The 20,724-nt window shown below is 36.5% G+C and overlaps 1 protein-coding gene across 1 annotated transcript; it reads left to right on the plus strand.

The window, feature by feature from the left end:
* Positions 1-966: 966 nt before the first annotated feature.
* On the plus strand, positions 967-19,296 carry LOC128987431 (28S ribosomal protein S31, mitochondrial). The gene is made up of 7 exons (XM_054408271.1): positions 967-1,161; positions 8,902-9,064; positions 9,601-9,685; positions 13,420-13,543; positions 14,902-15,036; positions 17,857-18,092; positions 18,881-19,296. Exons 1-7 carry the CDS (start codon positions 1,130-1,132, stop codon positions 19,150-19,152), a joined length of 1,047 nt encoding a protein of 348 aa, XP_054264246.1. The 5' UTR covers positions 967-1,129; the 3' UTR covers positions 19,153-19,296.
* Positions 19,297-20,724: the final 1,428 nt, after the last annotated feature.

Below are 20,724 nucleotides of genomic sequence, written 5' to 3' on the forward strand. Positions count from 1 at the left end.
CCATCGAACTGGCAACGACGCAAGTGGTGTTGTAACAGCTGTTTTTGTTCGGAAGCAGCTAATGGTATTTTTGTATTTACGAAAGATTGGTTACAATACTATGACAATATTGACTCCGCTTAAAAATGTACAGATATAGATTTTAATTGATATTGTTTCGGTTTTCAATTCTGTATGTTTTATTTTCAATATTTTAATAAATTTAAGTTCGTAAATTTAAATTTAAATCAATAATGTGTGAATTAATGAGATGATGTCACCTGTCTGCCATGTTATCTTATGGGACGCCTGTCAGTGAACAACACACCACTTGCGACGTTGCCAATTCTACCAGGCCGTGGCCTGTAGTAGCACGGCCGCCTGTAACTCCAGGCCGCGGCCTTCGAAGCAAGTAGTGTTGTAACAGCTGTTTTGTTTGGAAGCAGCTAATGGTATTTGTGTATTTACGAAAGATTGTTGATTTACTGGACTATGACAATATTGACTCCGCCTATAATGTACAGATATACAGTTTTCATTCATATTGTTTCGGTTTTCAATTCTGTATGTTTTATTTTCAATATTTTAATAAATTTAAATTTAATTCAATAAAGTGCGAATTAATGAGCTGATGTCACCTGGCTGCCATGTTATCTTATGGGACGTCTGACAGTTAACAACACAACTTGCAACGTTGCCAATTCTACCAGGCCGTGGCCTGTAGTTAAAGGCGGCCGTGCCCGTGACACTTGACAGTCCCTGAAAACTTACCATTGATTAAACTTAATTAGTTCATAATCAATGATATCAAAATTAAGTATAACGTTTGCTTCATGGCTTGTCGCTGAAATCAAAGCCTGCCAAGAGCCAGTTAAAAAGACAATTTATAAAAAAAGTCAATTTTCTAACTAGAAACTAAACATTAACATAACATAAAAAAAAAACATAACATAACCTACAAACAAACAAACCTTCTTGAAACCTTTAGCATTAGCTAGCATCTAGCTAGCTTTTGAATTTACTCAATTTAGTATGAAATCTGTGCGTTTTCTCATTGATTTTAGAGATTTATAAGATTTAAGAGTTGAAGTTACTTTGAAATATATGTTAATATTTGTGAAGCAATAAATCAAATATCGTTGTTGTCAAAATGTTAACATTTCCAAGAAATTTGGCTAGAAAGTAAGTACCTAGGCATAGCACTCATTAAGACTAGGTTACTGTAGTTATCGTTTAAAAAGCCTTAGGTCGGTAAGTATAAGACTTGGAGTTGGAGTTGGAACCTTTCTGACTCCGTTAGATCGTGAGATCAATCAACATAAACAATCACCCCAGAAGTCTCAAAGTTTTTATGGGTAAGTACAGTTTCTTAACTGGGCTATGGTAATATCGATTAAAACTATCGAATTGAAAATATCGATTAATAATCAATTTTTTAACTATATCAGTTATAAAATGAAACTGTGTCATAACCTAAACTAACTAACCAAACTTGCTGTTAATGAAAAAATTGAATTAAGGTTTACTAATCGATAGTTTCATTCGATATTAGCATAGCCTAGTTAAGAAACTGCACCCGTCCTTACTTCATAGATTAATATGCTGGATGACACAACACTTGAAAGTTAACAATTGGAAGAAGTCCAAACGTAGCGATAGAAGAATCTGAGCATTTGTTTGCAGATGCTAGAGAATGGTTTAACTGTAATATGTGTAAACTTACAACTTGGCGATAAAACACAGAAACTGATATGCTCTCTAACGTCATCACTTCAACAAGTGTCGAGAAATATGTCACTGAATAGGTTTTACCATGGATTAAAATTACTCCCATAGTAGATTTGTCATCCTTATGTAACAGCTGAAGCCAATTTTATTGTTACTCAGTTCTGTACGTCCAACTGTAGAATGTAGACTGCGTTTTGTTTATAATTTGTTTCTTAATATTTCAGTTGTTTAACATGTTCAGTGCGAGGGGCGGGAAATCATGTCCTTCACCGATGCCAACAACTTTGCTTCAATGTTAGCTCAGCCATTGCCGGGGAACGTTGTAATTGTTGCCAGCCTGTAGCGTAGAATGCAAGCTTTATTTTGGTGTAGGTTGGTACTAAACATTCCCGTAAAATCCCATCTGGCAATGCTTTTGTCCCGTTTTCGGGGATTTTCTTTATTCGAGCCATATTACAAAGACTCTGGTTATTGATCCAGACAGTGATGCTACCTTTGGGTGGTTTAGAGAACTACGTAACTACGTTTCGGGGTAACGCAGAACAATCACCACTGCTCTTTTGTGATTCGTCTTATTGAGATATTTCAATGCCAATAGCAATCGCTGATTCAGTTAGCGTACCAGGGCTCCGCCCGGGCCTCGCCGCAGTTAAGGAGCGCCTGTGTAAAGGTTTTCGGCAGTGAACGTCTTAAAACCTCATTTAACCAAATAAAACGATATAATCATAAACAATAACTGGTCTCCTAGTTAGGCTATATATCCAAATAGTAAGTTTAAAGCACAAATTATGAAAACAACCGTAAAATAATAGAAACAACATTTCTTCCACCCCAGCGATCAGTGTGGACGTACATGAACTAACCACAAAATACAAGCTTCAATGCACAACAAGCTTCAATTTACAATGGGATGAGGAGTCCACTTGTATTGCTTAGTCTATGGTTTTACTTTTTATCCCAAATTAACCTGGGGAGACCATATTGACAACATTTGTAAGAGGTTAGCGAGGGTAAACTTTCTGCTCCGTAAACTCACGAAACTTGTCCCCAAATCCTATTTGATAGTTTGGTATAATTTACAATTCGTTGTTCCACAGCCATAACTTATCTCATACGGTCTTAAACCATGCACCTGACTGCCTCAAGGTCCTACAACGGCAAAAGAAGGCTCTGCTTATCACAACTTATATCACTTATCACAAGGAAACTTTTTATTAAAACTTATCACAGGGAGTGGTAGAAGGGATAAAAAAATAAAAAAATTATAAAAAATAGGGAGGGTGGTAGGCCTCTATTTGTACGGACGGGCATTTTGACAGTTTACAGTAACTACCGGTAGGCTACATCCTTTTATCTGTAAACTATGTCCATGATAACTTGCATAAATTCACCACAAGGTTAAGTTAAAAGTGAGTTTTTTGATGATGATTCGGCATCCCAAAACCATTGTCCATGCGAGTAGCGGGAATCGTATAACTTAACTCCATCTTGGAAGTCTGAAAATAGTTTGTAAATATTGTAAATATGTAACTTGGGTGAAGTGGGGTAAGTGGAACAATGTTTTAGCATAGTTCAATTTTGACCTTACATTACTCAGGTAATATTATACTTGTATGCCTAATTGTGATATTTTTACAATAACTACAACTAATAAGCTTTTTAAAGACAATAACTTAAAAAGAAGAAAAAATTTTCTTAAAAAAAGTTAAAAATTTGCCCCCTGGTTCCACTTACCCCACTTCACCCTTATAATTATTCTTTTGATGCTGCTTATCCAATACATTTGGTCTCAAGCAAAGGAGGAGGTCATAAATAGTCATAGCCAAGTGTACTCACACGATATTTGCTTTTGAATAAAGCTCTGGATCAATTTTTCCATAATATGCAGGATTATTATCCCGAAAACGGGATTTTTAAACCCTGAGCGGGATTGAAACGAGATGCAGGATAAAACGATTTTGGACGGATTTTGGGTGGACCAGATCGTTAAACAGCGATTCAAAGTTTAGGTACTTTCCTGTTAAGGGGAACATTCATTATTATCGATGATTTTTTTCTCGATATATCGATATTTTTGTTTTCCTTTACGATCCATATCCATCTATTTTAATATCTTCAAACACATTTACATTACAGACAGACAAACAGACATAGCAAATATGTTTAAGTTATACCGGTACTCAGTTCCATAACCGAGTTATTGAGATATAGCTGGTTTTAGAGAATAGGATTAAGAACTAATTTGTTTAGACAAAAATATTAGCCTATATATATTGAAGAAATGAAACTATTCTAACCTAACCTAACATAACTAACCAAACTTGCTGTAGGCTAAGTTACCATTTCAAAATTTTGTTTGATAACAGAAAAAAGGCATATGGGGAAAACTATCAAACAGAATTTTGAAATGTTACAGCAAAGTTTGGTTAGTTAAGAACCGTTTCATTTCAATATATTTTTTACTAGCTGTAACCCGCGGGCTTTGCCCCGTTTAACTTCTTATTTTTCAAGATTATCTCGTTCGCATGGCTCAATCACGTCCTGGTTGAAGTTTGTTCGCTACGCTCACTCACCTTTAGGTTGGAGCTCGTTCGCTGCGCTCACTTGCCTTCAGGTTAGCTCGTTCGCTACGCTAACTCGCCTCCAGGTTGAAGTTCGTTCACTACGCTCACTCACCTTTTTGTTGCAAATTAGCTGTTGTCATAAATGTAAAAGAAATAATAGTGCTGCACCCTGTTGGTAATCCTTGGAACTTTAATGCTGTTGAACATCATAGAACAGAACCAACTTGTTTAACTGAAACAGCTGTTAAGATTCAATAATTCCATTTCTCATAAGGTTAACATGGGAAACTCAAGAGCCACTGGGGCGGAGCCCGAAAGGATTTTTGAAATAAGAATATGCCTATATGTTAATCGGGAATGTGAGCTATCATCATGCCAAATTTCAGCCCAATCCGACCAGTATTTTTCACGTTCACTTGTCACAAACATACATCCATACATCCAAACTTTCTCATTTATAATATTAGTAGGATTGTTTGTTGCTACTGAAAAATATTTATTTATCGTATAGTTGTCAGCTGATAAGTTTCAATTCGTAAATATCAATATATCGAATAAAAATATCGATATATGGAAAAGAAATCATCGATTATAATATACAGGGTGAGTTTTAATTGTCCCCCCCCCCAACTTTTTTCTACATTTTTTCAAATATCAATCCCAGACCACTTCCAAACATTGTTGGGTAGTAAGTACTTCATTTTGACAAGGTGGTCATTTCCGGCCGCCATCTTGGATCCGCCATATTGGATGCAACATTTTTTTTTCAAATGTAAAGGTGGGGTTGTGACCCATTATTTCGAACTACATTTTTACCCTGATTACAATGCCGCAAACCGTTTTTAAAAATCTTGATTCATTCTAAAGTTACGAGGGCTTTTTAAAGCTTTATTTTTAGCCCATTTTAACATTGTGCATTTACAAACTAAGACCATAATCCCAAATAGTGCTAGATAATGATAAGTATACACTACCAGTAATTGTCCACCTATTTTCACTTGATTATGACTGATGTATTTTTTTCGGCCGCCATCTTGGATCCGCCATTTTGAAATGTGATATATTATTTTAAATATGAAGGGGGTGTTGTGACCCATCATTTCGAACTACTTTTTTAAGCTAAACTTAATTCCATAATCCGTTTTTTATTTTCATTTTTTGATTTTGAAATATTGACATTTTTAACAAAAAAATTTCAATATTTCATAAATAAAACTTGATAACAAAAAATGGATTGCGGCATTGAGTTTAGCTTAAAAAAGTAGTTCAAAATGATGGGTCACAACACCCCCTTCATATTTAAAATAATTTATCACATTTCAAAATGGCGGATCCAAGATGGCGGCCGAAAAAAATACATCAGTCATAATCAAGTGAAAATAGGTGGACAATTACTGGTAGTGTATACTTATCATTATCTAGCACTATTTTGGGATTATGGTCTTAGTTTGTAAATGCACAATGTTAAAATGGGCTAAAAATAAAGCTTTAAAAAGCCCTCGTAACTTTAGAATGAATCAAGATTTTTAAAAACGGTTTGCGGCATTGTAATCAGGGTAAAAATGTAGTTCGAAATAATGGGTCACAACCCCACCTTTACATTTGAAAAAAAAATGTTGCATCCAATATGGCGGATCCAAGATGGCGGCCGGAAATGACCACCTTGTCAAAATGAAGTACTTACTACCCAACAATGTTTGGAAGTGGTCTGGGATTGATATTTGAAAAAATGTAGAAAAAAGTTGGGGGGGGGGACAATTAAAACTCACCCTGTATGTTCCATTTAACAGGAAAGTACCAAAGTTTAAGATTCTTTCACCGAGTAACATTTAGGCTACTTTTATGTCTTGCGGTTTTATAACACTGAATTGAAAAAAAGCAATAAGTTTTTGTTGAAAGAGTCTTAAGTGTCCAAAAAAAAAATTAAATATAACAAATTTAAGGTCTGTTAAAAGCAATTTGGATGATGGTTTTGGCGGGACCAAGTTCTTGCTGTGAAGGTATTTAAAAGGGAGGAAGATTTGTGGAGTGCAATCAGCTGTTAAGGGTTTGCTCCACCTCAGCTCGGATTTCTCAATACAAAGTTGCCGAACGCCGATGTCCCTATACCATTGCATTGAACAGCGCCATGAAGAACGCTTGCAAGCCTTTCGAATATGGGTGATTACATCGTTATTCTTAAAGTTTTTAATAAACTAACTGCATATTCTTGTTTTTAAGAATCTAATGCACTTTCCCCGTTTGTTATTTTTTCTCTAAAAATTATTTGTATGTGTTAAAACTTAAGATAAAAAAAAACATATTTTAACATTTTTACTAACCTTTGAGCCCAACATTTTTTGAACTATCAAAATAAAAAAAAAACCGGCCGGAAGACTGCCCCCCGGAAAACTACCCCCCAAGCAGGTTCCTACGTCATATTGACGTCAGAGACCGGGGGGGCAGTTTTCCAGTCACGGACACTCAAATTTAGTTGTCAAACAGTTCTAATCTAACCTAACCTAACCAACCAAACTTGCTGTAACATTTCGAAAATCTGTTTTATATTCACCACATGCCTTTTCTATTATCCAACGGAATTACTTGAATTAAAATTAAAATTACATACCATGATTTGTCTAGGGGGGGTAGTATTCCAGTCGCGGACACGGCTTCCATATTGGTTAGTTAGCAGATATTGTGACGTCACGTTACACCTGGGGGGGTAGTTTTCCAGGGGATAAAATTCCGCATCCCCAAAAAACCGCAAAACTACAACAATATTTAACGAAAAATATGATACCAAGACCTTTTAAATCGGTTCACAATTGGGTCTATAATCAGTAAGAACTAAACCCCTTGCATTTGTGCGCGCCAGACGGGTAGAGCGCAGCCTTAAGCCTAGCTGTTTAAATGTGATGCAAAGCAAACAAAACCAGTAGCCTAGTTAGCCTACACATTGACATGAAAACAAAAACTTTGTACTGGTTTACAATGTTACGGTGAATATGACCTAACCAACCCTAACCTAATCTAAGTTAACTTCTTTAAAATAGTTGAAAACACTCGAAATAGCATAAGGCTTACTTTGAAATATTGTGCGAAAGACAATAAAATAGGCTAACTATTACAAACTCTGCCAAAACCGAATGGAAGTACAGTAACATAAATTAGAAAGTAATTAAACCACAACAATTATTCATTAAAACCTAAACTTTAACTTAACCTAACACCTAACTTCAAAGGACCTAATACAGGCACGAACCTGCATGAAGCCTGACCTAGCTTCCTCACATCTATATATAAAATCCAATGTATGTTTGTTTGTTTGTTTGTTCTAAATGGACTCCGAAACCGCTCGACAGATTGTAATGAAACTTTCAGGCATTATTAAGCATTATTCAAGGATGGTTTGTGTGAAGTTTGGTGTAGATCTGTCAAAAGGGCTCCGCCCCAGTGGCTCTGGAGTTTCCCATGTTAACCTTATGAGTACTCATATTTAAATGGAATTAAAGAATCTTAACAGCTGGTTCAACTAAACAATTTGATTCTGTGATGTTCAATAGCATTAAAAAGTTAATAGGTTTAACAATAGGATGCAGCACTATTATTTTTTTTTATTTGTAAAAACAGCTAATTTGCAACAAAAAGGTGAGTGAGCGTAGCGAACGAACTACAACCTGAAAGCAAGTTAGCGTAGCGAACGAGCTCCAACCCAAAGGTGAGTGAGCGTAGCGAACGAACTTCAACCAGGACATGATTGAGCCATGCGAACGAGCTCATCTTGAAAATGAACGAGCATTGACATAAAACCGCACATTAGGACAGGACGACGTCTGTCGGGCCAGCTAGTGCATAAATACGAACTGATTAGCTTGCAACGATCAACCAAGTTATAAGCATTTCTCAATGCCTTTTGACGTTTAGCAATCTTTACATTTCAAACACCTTTAACTTATACTATTGATTTAATTAATCTTCTCATCGTCATAATTTCATTGCCTCTCCTAACCTCTATAGCTCTTTTCCAAACCTGTACCGGTATAGTATTGGAATGATTTGTTCAAAACAATTCGTTCAGATTTTAAAACAATTTGTTCAAAAAATTGGTTTTATTTCAGAAAATTTATCGTAGGCAAATGAGACAAATGTGAATCTGAAGCTTAATAGGTGCTATGCATCTAAATTGAAGTCCAAAAACTTGAAGCTCGGGGTATTTTTCACATACAGAGGATTATTACATTTGATATTTTATAAATATCAATAAAGGTATATTTATCGCAGAAATGATATCGGAAATAATATCATACAAATGTGACACGTTGATAAACAAAAAAAGGAAATGTCCTGCATTAGGATACTTCAGGATCGACCGGCAAACACCAGCTGATTCTTTTTTGCCCTAGGGGTATTTATACTAAATACTATAGACCTGAGACCATTGACTTTATATCTACACTATATACTATACAGTATATACCATAACTTATTTTAGCCCCACAACGCATGTATCAATTTAGCCGTTTCCATTGTCGTGTAAAGAAACATGTTTTATGCATAAAGTGTAATTATTAGCCATTCATTCAACGATCTCGCAAATACAAATATTTGCAAGATAAAAGATGAAGGCTAACATGCTATTATTTTTCAGCATCAAACATATCCGATGCTTCTCAAGCTCAAACCTTTTGTTATCAAATGATGATAAAACAAATGAATTGAATGAAAAGAAAAGTGAAGAAAAAGTTAAAAGTCAAACTACCAAAGAAGAAGCCAACACAAAACTAAACAATCTTCTACAGATGATGGTTAAGGTAAGCCCAATATTACATTTTACCCTGGTTCTTGATATTTCTACCCTGATCTTTTTTGAGGCAACACAAATTAGTAGTTGTACCCTATAACATTGGCAACAAAGTGTCCTATTTTTGTATATTTGTTATGTTAAAATCAACTATAGACAATAGTCTACTCCCTGGCCAATTTAGGTTGTTACAATAAGTTAAAGAATGCTATTGTATGTAGCCTTCGTAACACATTTTTGCCACTCTTGTTTTTTTTTTTATTCTGTAGGCCTTCGCTCGACAAATTTGTCATAGTTTCTAAAATTGTATAGGCTAATGATGGGTTCGCAATACAGGTCTATCATTACCGTTCTCAGAGACCTATTAAATTAATTTAAACAGGGATTTGTACAATACCGTCAATAAGCTTTAAGCAGCAATGTGAGTCTGGAAAATCCTAGCAGCTACGTTGCAGGTCCAATGTCCACCCTTCACATGTCTGCCATAGACAAAGGAATAAGCTTTGACTCTATAAATTGGCTAAACTTTAACCTTCTATTTTTCAGAAAGATGAGGAACCTTCAAGAAAAGTGAAAGTACCTCAGGCAGTTAAACGAGAAAAAGTCAAAGCTGAAAAAGAAAAACCCTTAGGTAATTTATTTTGTCTTATTTAATTTAACCTGATTACACAATGTTAAGGATTGAACCTTACACCCAACCACAATTGAGGAGCCAACTAAGCTATGGTGACATTGTATCATTTCATCATTAGACCAGCCTATTGTAAGGGTAGGTCTTGATTGATCGATTCTCTAGGGGCGGACCTTGTCCGGTTGCACGCCAACCACTGATGGGCTTTTTGTGCTCCCCACTTCAGAGTCCGTCAAACCTGAGCTGTTTAATGAACTTCATCATCATATCTATGAGCTCCTCCTGAGGAAGGTGTCTGCCCCTTGTCATTGCTCCAAGAGTACTATCCCTTACCTCGTTCAGAGCTGTGCAGTCATAGAGTAGATGGTCTGCAGTCTCCTCTGACTGCCCACATTTCCTACATGCAGTGTTTCCATTGTGGGTCCTTAAACGATGCAGGTGCAATTTCAGGGAGCCATGGCTAGTGACCATACCTGTGATCTGTCTAAGTTGCCTCCTGTCTAAATGTAGAGCATTGGAGGTGACCATCTGGGAAGGGGAGAAGAGGGTGAGCTTACTTACCAAAATTAAAATTAAAACCCTACATGGTGTTTGAAGCCTAACCCATCTTTTCCTGTGTTCCTTCTGAGCCCATGACATGACTGAGGTAGGCCGGCCGCACACCTAATACAGCACGGCACGGCGAAACATCTTTGTCTTGCCATATCCGATAGAGAAGAGCTGCATACAGCACGGCACGGCAAGACGTACACAACATAGAAGTACCCATGGCTTTCGACAGGTGCTGTCCACTGCACTCCATGTGGTGTCAATCTTCGCGCATGCGCACATCGTTTTGCCTCAAACCTTTTGCCCGAAAGACGAGAATTGAAAAGGCAGTACAAAGCGCCGTGCGGCGCTGCTTTGCCTTGCCTTGCCTTGCCGTACCTGATGTGTGCGGCATCTCCATTTGAAATAATATAAACCTGGTCACATGAGGCGCCATAAGGCAAAACGTCGCAGGAGTCGAGCGCTTAGAGCGCAGCATGGCTGTATGTAAAAATGGAAATGTTGTCCCTAGGGTTGCGGCGCCCGGAGCAAACGAGGTCGTGGCGCCCCCTCCTCCCCCCAGTACTAGTCGCATTCGCATATTTGTAATACTATGTTAATACTAATAGCCACGGCGAGGAGCCCCCTCAGCCGCTGCGTCCGGGGCAGCTTGTCCCGGTTGCCCCCCCTTCGGACATTGTTGATGTCCCTGAAGCCCAGCCTCATGTTCTCTCTCGTACATTCCATTATCACAGTTATTTCGGCCTGGAACACAGTTGGTGTGTGTAACCATGGGAAAGGTCTACCCTATTCTGCACTCCATGAATTCCAGCTCCTGTCTCACTTCTTACTTTTGAACCGTCAGTATACCATTCAAGGCCGCCCTGTGAAGAGGATTCCCACCCGAAATCCACTCATCCCTGGATGGAAGGAGGATGGTAATTGTCCTGACGAAGAAAAATCGAATTGGAATGTGGTCCGAGGGCATGTCCAGTATCTCCCCTCTTACCATTTGAGTGGTTCGAGCCAGAGTGATCTCGGGATCCTCCAACATCCAACCAAAGGTTTTCGCACTGGAGTCTGTAGGCAGTCCTCATTGCAGTGACCTTAGAAATGGAGGTCAATTGGAGTGAGGTTGAGAAGGCAGTCCAGTGAGGCTACTGGACAGCTACTCATTGCGCCTGTGATGATAAGACAGGCAGGTCTTTGGACAGCAGCCATATCTCTCACCACCGACACAGAGTCCATCTTGGGCCACCACACGAGTAAACCGTATGTCATGGCAGGCCTTACCACGGAGACAAACAGCCAGTGCATAAGCCCCGGCTTGAGCCCCCAGGTTCCTCCCACCATTCGCCTGCATCCCATGAGTGACCACTTACCTGAATCAATGACCTTTTGGAGTTGTGGTCCCCATTGCAGTTTTCTGTCCAATACTACACCTAGGTACTTTACCTGATTCTGCAGATCAAGAGAGAAAAATATATAATTTTTACAGTTACCTTTTTACATAGGGGTTTTAATCTTGTTAGCGCATAAAGGAAAGATAAAATTTTAGAAAGTAACTGATCAATATAATGGTTCCACTTCAAATTTTCATAAGTTTCTAATCCTAAGAATTTTATGTGGTCTTTATTTTGAATTGTGTTGTTATTTTCTACAATTTTTGGCAGATTTAGCAGTTTAGTTTTTCCTGCTTGGAAACACATAAAATTAGTTTTATCTATGTTCAAACCCAAATTATTTGAATAAAAAAAACTGTTCAGTAATAATATATCCAAATTAGCCTTGGCTTCAAGTTCAGCATACATTTCTGCGGCTATTTTTAAATTTGCATCATCAGCATATAAGCAAAGCTTGCTAAAATCACTGAGTTGCGGAAAATTTCTCAAACAAAAGATGATTAAAAGAGGGCCTAAGATCAATCCTTGGTGCACCCCATATTTTACTTCCTGAGTACAAGAATTGTAAGAAATTTTATAATTTTAATTATTACAGTGACTCAGTTTATACGTATTGATTTCTCTCAAAAAGTTATGACTTGAACCAGTTCAATGCAGTACTATTTACTCCACTACTACTGAGCTTTGAAAGTAACAACTCATGAGAAATGGAATCAAAAGCTTCAGAATCATCATCATTCACGATCGCTGCAAAATCCTGGATATCTCCCGCAGTTGTTTTGTCATCATCATTGTCTCCTGCGGTCAAGTAATTGTTATCATCGTCATCCGCCATCACGGCAAAATCCTGAATATCTCCCACTGTTTGTATAAATTATCATTATCTCCCGCAGTCATTGAAACGTCATCATATTCTTCCGCTATCACTTCAAAATCCTGGACATATCTTGCGATCACGGAAACAATATAAAAATCCGCGATCTGTCATCCGCGATCGTGGCAAAAATCTTGAGCAACTCCCGCGGTCATGGAAACATGCTATTAATTCCAAAATACCTAACAAATATAACCTGTAACCTTTTATAACCTTTTTTAGTATTAGCGATTAGCGATTTAGCGATTATTTTACGTATTTTTTTTCCTAGGACGCTAGGCACGAGCCTGGGATTGTTTTTCACATTACTTCAGGCTAGACCTAGGGGTTGCGGCATTATCACTTAGCCTAGATAAAATCCATTGGTGACTTGGCAGGGATCGAACCCGGGACCTCAGGGACTGAAGTCCCGCGCTCTAACCACTACGCCAGCTCGATCCCCAGCGATTAGTATTAGTGATAGTTATCATTGATACAGTACAGGGATAAAATTAATAGGCTAACCTGCGTACTCAGCCAATTCCCAATAGTTTATGGCTAAGATAAGATCATAACAGTTAATTAGATGTTTTATTTAAAGTTTTGCTCATGTCAAAACAAACTATTCTATTTATTTATCTTCGCAATGATGTGTTGATTCCTTTCCTACATGTTTGAAAAAAAAAACTTCTAGTAATGTAAATTAATCTAAATTCATAGTAGTAGTAATAAAACACATAGCTACGTCAGGCAAAGCCGACGGGTAGTAGTTAGTACATTTTATAAAATTTCCACTAGTATGTGTAGATATTTTTGATACATTCTTAACTACTGCAATGAAATGAAACGTAGGTGTACTCACCTATATTTTATTGTCTAGACCTAGGCCTACCAATTTGGTTCTTTTTGATAATTTGTTGGCCATGTAGGTGATGATAATGATGTTTTAGGTGTTAAAATAGCAGATGCAGCCAAAGATGTTGCCACAAGCCTAGGTGGAGATGTACAAAAAACTGAATCTGAACTCCTTAACATTTTGTTGAAACGGTCAGAACCCGAAACCCACATATTGAAGTAAGTATTAAATCATTATACAGTAAAATTGACTTCCATTCCATGAATGGTCCAGGACAGACACGTAGTATAACAAAGTTATATAAACATAAATTCACTTAATCACTTCAGTTTTGACTTGATTTTTCACTTTAAAAAAATTAACAATCTATAGAAGTGAACCTAAGAACTCAATAAACCTGATGTTATTTATTAATAAGGCAATAAATATGACATGTTTTAGAAAATATTTTACTAAAAATCCGGTCAGGAAAACTTTCTTTGTTTGTAGGTTTACTGCAGTGAGGGATTGATACTTGGACACACACAACATTGATACTTTTACTTAGCCTAACCTACATTTCAGTAAAAAAAAATATAATAATACTTTTATGCAACAAAAGAGTTTTAAGTTAAGTTAGATTAACAATGCTTGTTGGGTATCTGAGTTGATACTGTGCATATTATTACCAGTTCATTCAAACTGAGCTAGATCTCATATTATGGCTTTTAGACAATACAGTAGAACTCCATCCATCCGAACTGCTCCAACAATCTGAATTGCTTATAGAAAGAATTTTAAAAAGTTGAACCACAATTATAAGGTTACATTATTAAAGAAGGCAGAAGCTGCGATCGCCGCAAAATCCAAAACCTCTCTCTCGCAGTCGTGTAGCCATCATCATCGTCTTCCACAGAAATATCATCATCGCTTTTCAAAATCGTGACAAAAACTTGCACATCATTCACGGTCTTGTAGACATCATCATTGTTTGCCATTATCGCGTCAAAATGTTCAACGTTTCCCATGGTTGTGTAGATATCATCATCGCCTCCCCCCAGGACATCTTCATGGTTTTTGCGTGATCACGGCAAAATCTTGAATATCTCCCGCGTCTTGTGGACATGAACATTGTCCTTTGCAGTCATAGAAACTCTTTATCGTTTTCTCTGTGATCTCAAAAAAATCTTGAACATCTTTTGCAGTCTTGTAGACATCAACTTCACCTCACGCGTCATGGAAAATTATAATCATCCTTCGCAATTGTGGCTAAAGCGTGAATTTTTAGATCGTGATATCTTTGCAGACGCATTCTGCGATCGCATTAGTAAAAGCTCGGATCGACTTGGCCTATTTTCTGTAAAATACTCCAAATTTCAATCAAAAACCTAATTATCTGAATTTTTGGTTATCCGAATAGTGAATGTGGTACAGTCCCAATTAATTTGGTTAGTTGGAGTTCTTAGTTTTCAAATCTCCTGCAATGCAGTGCTGCATTCTATAAACAACTAAGTTAGGTAACAATTGAGTTGAAAACTAATATGATCACTCTTTAGGCCTTTGCCTAGTGTCAGTGTCTATATATTGTCTGTGTCAGGGATGTTCTATCAGGGATGAAGGTGGAGCAGACATCTACAGACAAAGAAGAAAGCAGAGCCAAGCAAGTCAGAGACACACTAGCCAGACAGTCGGTGTCTTCAACCATGCTTGAAGAGAGATACAAGAGCAAAAGGTACTAGTATTTGTGCTAAATTGACTATCAGCAAGTAAAAAACTATCACTTTGTGAAACAAACATTAGCAGCTAGTAAGTTAGCACTGCTAGCACTTGCTAGTTACTTTTTGAACATTTTAAGTAAGTGTTGATCGTGGTGCTAGTTGTCACGTAACGCATGATTAGCCTGTGTGAACCCAAGAAAATAATACTATCTGCGAGTTGTTATCATAATATCATTGACTTTCAACAGTGCATGTACACTCTTGGCCTTTACCACATTATCTCATTTGAACACTTTTGGTAACTTATTTCATGTGGGTAGCGATTAGAATGCACTAATTTTGAATAAATATATATTTTTTTAAAGACAGAATTTAAAAACGCAAAACTGTTACAAATAATACCTTAAGTACCATAGCTTATAATTTTTAATTTTTATATATTTTTTTAATTTTTATAGGTTTATAATTTTGGCTTAAATATGTTATAAGTAAGATACATACCTAACAGAAAGTATCAAAATGAACACCACATAAACTGGGCAGGACTAACCTTTGATTGTCTTTAGCTGATTGTCAGGTTGATAAATCTATAAGGAATGAGACAGCCAACTCATTTATAAGTAAGCTCTTGTAAGAAATTCTGTGGTATCCGGAGAAGTTCCTTTTAAATTGATTGTTTTAGTTCCTCACCATTATTGAAGATATGGTTATAAGATTGTTCCTTCAAGAAACCCCATAAAAAGAAGTCACACACAGTTAAATCTGGAGATCGGAGTTGCCAATCTAAAAAAAATTACATCCTCGACCAATCCAATGGCCATGAAGGTTGTCATTTAGCAATTGCTTGACGGTTCATTTATTAAGCACTGTTATCAGTGTGTTGCTATGGATGGATCACAGTTTGAATAATTTTGGTCTCATTTTTAGGGTTTTCACTAGGCTATGTTCTAGTTTTCTGATTTAAAAAGTCTTTATTTGCCTAGAATATGACAATTAAAATATTTTAAGAAACCAAAAACACAACTTTTTTATGTTTTTAATGTATAATTTTTCAATATACCACCATTTAGTTCTACAAGAATGAGAGAGCTGAAGTTGAAATTTTTCCAGAATATTTTAAAAACAGACTTCCTAAATTGTGTAAAGTTTCATAATGTTCGGTGCGTAAATGGGCAAGTAATATAAAATCAAACGTTTAAACGTCTTCGTGGGACACCCTGTAGCTTTGTTGGACACCGTGTTCCACCCTAAGTTCACTTGAGTGGGCCCCATCCACTGCAACCAACTGCCTTTGATGGCTAAGGTATGAGGCAAAAATATAGCAAGAAAGAACAGTTCTTCCTAATCCGTAGGTTTCTAGTTCGGCCAGAAGAAGTTCATGCGACACCACATAGAACGCTCTGTTCAGTTCCAGTAGGACTTGGCCTAAGAGCTCCTCACGTTCAAAGGCGTTTGTGACCCTCTCAATCAGTCACATCACTGCTGTGGTAGTAGAATGGCCCTTTCTAAAGCCCTGTTGGGAATCAGAGAACAGGCTACTAGCATTAATGTGTGCAAAAAACTGGTCGTACATCATTTTTTTTTACGATTTAGAGAAGGCTGCAACAATTGCATTAGGTCTATAACTGCTGGCATGTTCACAGTTTCCTTTCTTACACAGGGACAACCCTGGCAACCTTCAGCCTATCCAAAAACCAACTCTGATCAAGACAGGAATTAAATAATTAATAACATAATTCAGAGTCCTTGATCATACTTTTACTTAGTGTAAGTTACTAAACATAAGTGGCTGGTAAATCAGTGTCGTCCAATCGAGCCTCTATATAACTCTATACTAATGGAGTAAATCATTTTACAGGTACAATTGTTGTTCCTTACAATGACTGAATGTTGTTAAGTCGGCTCGTGACCATCATCATCAAAAATTGGAAAAGCAGTGCTAGGCCTATATTATACTTCTTTTACTGAAATTCTTATTTTTTTGCTTGTTTTACAGTTGTGTTTGATTTTTATAGGCATGACATTTGAGAATGTTATGCTAGGACTAAAAAGCCCAAAATATTTTGTAGGATGGTCCATGACAAATACGCAGTAATCTAGTATTTTGTTAAAAAACAACATACTACTTGCGTTTAAAAAAATTGCTTCTGTTTATTTTATAACTTGTCATTCAGTTATATGCAGCACAAGAAAACAAATTACCGATAAGATTCTACAAAGTAAACAAAAAACAACACATAGGCATGACATTTGAGAATGTTATGCTAGGACTAAAAAGCCCAAAATATTTTGTAGCATGGTCCATGACAAATACGCAGTAATCTAGTATTTTGTTAAAAAACAACATACTACTTGCGTTTAAAAAAATTGCTTCTGCTTATTTTATAACTTGTCATTCAGTTATATGCAGCACAAGAAAACAAATTACCGATAAGATTCTACAAAGTAAACAAAAAACAACACAAAAACAAGACGAGGTGAACACTTATAAATGACTGACGCTGACTGTTTTAAAGACAAGCTAGATGTCTGATCTTCTTCCAAAATTTCTTACTTTTTAATTTTTTATTGGTATTATGAATCAGTTTTGATTTGACACAAAATAGAAGTCCTTAAAAAAATAAGACATCTCCTGTGAATGCGTTATGTTTCCTCGGCATTCTCTTTATTTACCATCATTAGTAGGCACCTATACAAATTATTTACCATCACTAGTATACAACCATAATTTGTATATAATTTAACTTCCTCTTCCTACTGCCGACTTCATACAATCATTTGGGAAAAAATAATACTGACACTTAATCCACTGAAAAACTCAATTTGTTGATAAGGAGGTTTGGAGAGAAGAAAGCAGGAGCACCAGTCGACATCTTGGGAGCGCAGCCGTCATCGTATTTTGCTGGTCTAGAGGCAGCGCCTGCGTCTTGTGAGCTGAGCACCTGGGACTCCTGTGTACAGAGAGACCTGCGCCTGGCGTGTACACATCCTCCAGCCAACATATACGAGCAGATGATTCAGTGGACTGATCGAGGTGTGCTGTGGCACTTTCCCATCGACAATGAGCAAGGTAAATGAAGCCAACAAGTTGTGTATTTTAGTTTACTCTTTTACATCAAATAACTCATTATCTGTCCTAAAAGTATAGTCAAATGTCAATGATCCAGTACAACCGGCAGGTTATTCAAATACTAGAGGTATCCAGCAAATAATAAAAAAAAATTCATAGTAACAATAAGTTTGGATATTTGTTGTAACATTTGTATTGAAGTGTTCATCTTGCATCTTGATAAACTGTTTCAAACCCAAAATTTCTATAGCTGGAATATTATCTAGTCTAAAAAAGGAATGTCCCAATCCAATAAACAAGTGCAAAGTGTAAACTCTAAAGTTGTGTTATTCATAGTCAGCTTTTGAAAACATTGTTCACCTTAAGAGATAGATAATGATAAGATAATGTTTGAGATTAGGCCTAATGTCTAGTATTAATTTTATGAACTAACTAAAAAAACATCTTTTTTGTTTTTTAACACACCCTGTACATTGATTATAAAATATTCTTTCACCCTTTGAACACTATTGGCTTGATATAATAGTGCTTTTAAGTTTTAAAGATAAAGATGAAGTAAGTTTGAATAAAAGTGGACCTGTGATATAGAAGATTAAATATTTGGTAAATTTACTTACCTCTCTGGTTACTAATTGGTTGATCTTAATTATCTTGACAAATACCTCGACGATAATGATATGTCTCTTTAGTTATATCAAATTTTATCCATTCAGGAAGGAAGTGAATTTTTGTAAGTTAGTTGTAGAATAAGCTTTTGTTACTCAAAGTGCCTTTTGTATTATTTGTAGGGCTTGATGATGAAAAGCAAGTGCCATTTGAAGATCATATATTCCTGGAGGTTCACCTGGAAGGCTGGTGCCCTGAGAAGGGTCCAGTAAGACATTTCATGGAGCTAGTGTGTGTTGGACTGTCTAAAAACCATTGGCTAACAGCTGAAGAGAAAAAGAATCACATCTACTGGTTCCGTGACTACTTTGAAGACAAAAAGGAGCTTCTCAAGGAACTTGGAGCAGGAACGGTCTCAATTGAAGCCAGTGAGCAGAAAGAGGTATCTCAGTAGTTGTGATTGTGCAGTAATAGAAAGTTGTAAATACATTAAGTTTTTAATGCTATTCTAAATAAATGAGGAATAGCTTAATTTGTGAGTGGTTATTGCTAAACACAAATGTTATCCTTACCAATATAACAGCATCTATGATAATGTTGTGCTAGTCACTTTATTGACCTTAATAGATTTAATTGGATTTAGACTGAAAACAACGTAGAAACCATTGATTGGGTGAAAACGTAACAAGAGTAAAATTATTTCATAAAGCAATAAAAAAATAGTATTTACCATTACTCTTTTGCTGGTAATTCTGATGTAAATTTGCAGCAAAACCAAGCATCTAAAAATTCTCACCACAATCTTCCTCAATGTGATTTAATCTCATGTGAGTAATCACACATTCGGCCTTGTTTCTAAAGTTTCCATTATTTTTTTGCTGTGGATAATTACGTACCAGTCTAGCCTTGTGTAAGAAAGGCAATTCTTGTTTGGTTAATTGTGTGATTATTAAATGCAGTCACTGTAGTTTCTGGGTCTGACTTAGGGGAGGTACAAATGAGGCATTTAGTTCAAAATTCCTCCGTGAACAGCGCTGTAGTAGAGAGCACTTTGGCAATGAAGGTTTACTAATCGCAAAAATAGTTCTGTTCATAAAATAAAATTATAAATGCCTAAAATTCTATTTTATTAATTTTTAATTATAAAATTAAACTATCATAACCTAACCGAACTAACCAAACTTGCTGATAAAGAAATAATATAACAAAAGTTTATAGTAATCGGAAAAATAATTCTGTTTATAAAATAAAACTAGAAATTGCTCAATTAAAACTTTATAATGACTTAATAATAAAATTAAACTGTAATAACCAAACCAAACCAACCAAACTTGCTGAAAATGAAAAAATCTTGGACAAAAAGTTAATGTCACCGGCGGGATTCGAACCCGGAACCTACAGTATATCAGCCCGGCACGCTAACCATTAGACCACCGAAGCCGATGGCTATCAACCGTTTTGTTACGGTAATGGCGTTCCCTCAGCTAATAAGAAGCCCACAGCTGTCATCGTAGCCTCTTCTATACCTCCCCTGAGTAAATACCGTAGTTTCTTTGATTTTATTTTATTTTATGGATAATTTAGCTACAGTAGAACTTAAACTATCCAAATCATCTGGAACTGAACCACATTCCAATAGTCAAAATGTTTGGATATTAACTGAAACTTTGGGTACTTTTTTACCCGTGCAAAGATGTTGCCATTGAAAAATTCAAGCATTAGCTGTGATTGGGGAGGGCGATGAAGGTGTCTTGACATCTGCAAAGGACGACAAGGAAATCTTAAATTGTTGGCGTTTTTTACCAGCCGCTGGGAGGAGGAAAGTTCCAGTGAACTTGAGCACCAGTTGACCTCTTGGGAGCACAGCCATAGTCTCAATTTACTGATCTGGAGGCTGTGCACTTTTCTAGTAGTGTTTACATCTATGAGGTTTGTGATAAGGAGAGCTGTGTGCATATAACCAAGCACAGCACAGTTTATTCTTGCCAAAATTATTTGATTTGTAATTAAAATTGTAGATGCCAAT

Source organism: Macrosteles quadrilineatus, unplaced genomic scaffold (assembly GCF_028750875.1).
Source record: "Macrosteles quadrilineatus isolate MER2022 unplaced genomic scaffold, UCM_ALF_1.0 Scaffold_2__2_contigs__length_208266976, whole genome shotgun sequence".
Lineage (NCBI taxonomy): Eukaryota > Metazoa > Arthropoda > Insecta > Hemiptera > Cicadellidae > Macrosteles > Macrosteles quadrilineatus.

Coding starts and splice junctions, on each gene's coding strand:
- LOC128987431 (XM_054408271.1), top strand. CDS start 1,130: ATGTTAACATTTCCAAGAAATTTGGCTAGAAA. Junction 9,065..9,600: donor TTCTACAGATGATGGTTAAG/GTAAGCCCAATA, acceptor TCTATTTTTCAG/AAAGATGAGGAACCTTCAAG. Junction 9,686..13,419: donor TGAAAAAGAAAAACCCTTAG/GTAATTTATTTT, acceptor ATGATGTTTTAG/GTGTTAAAATAGCAGATGCA.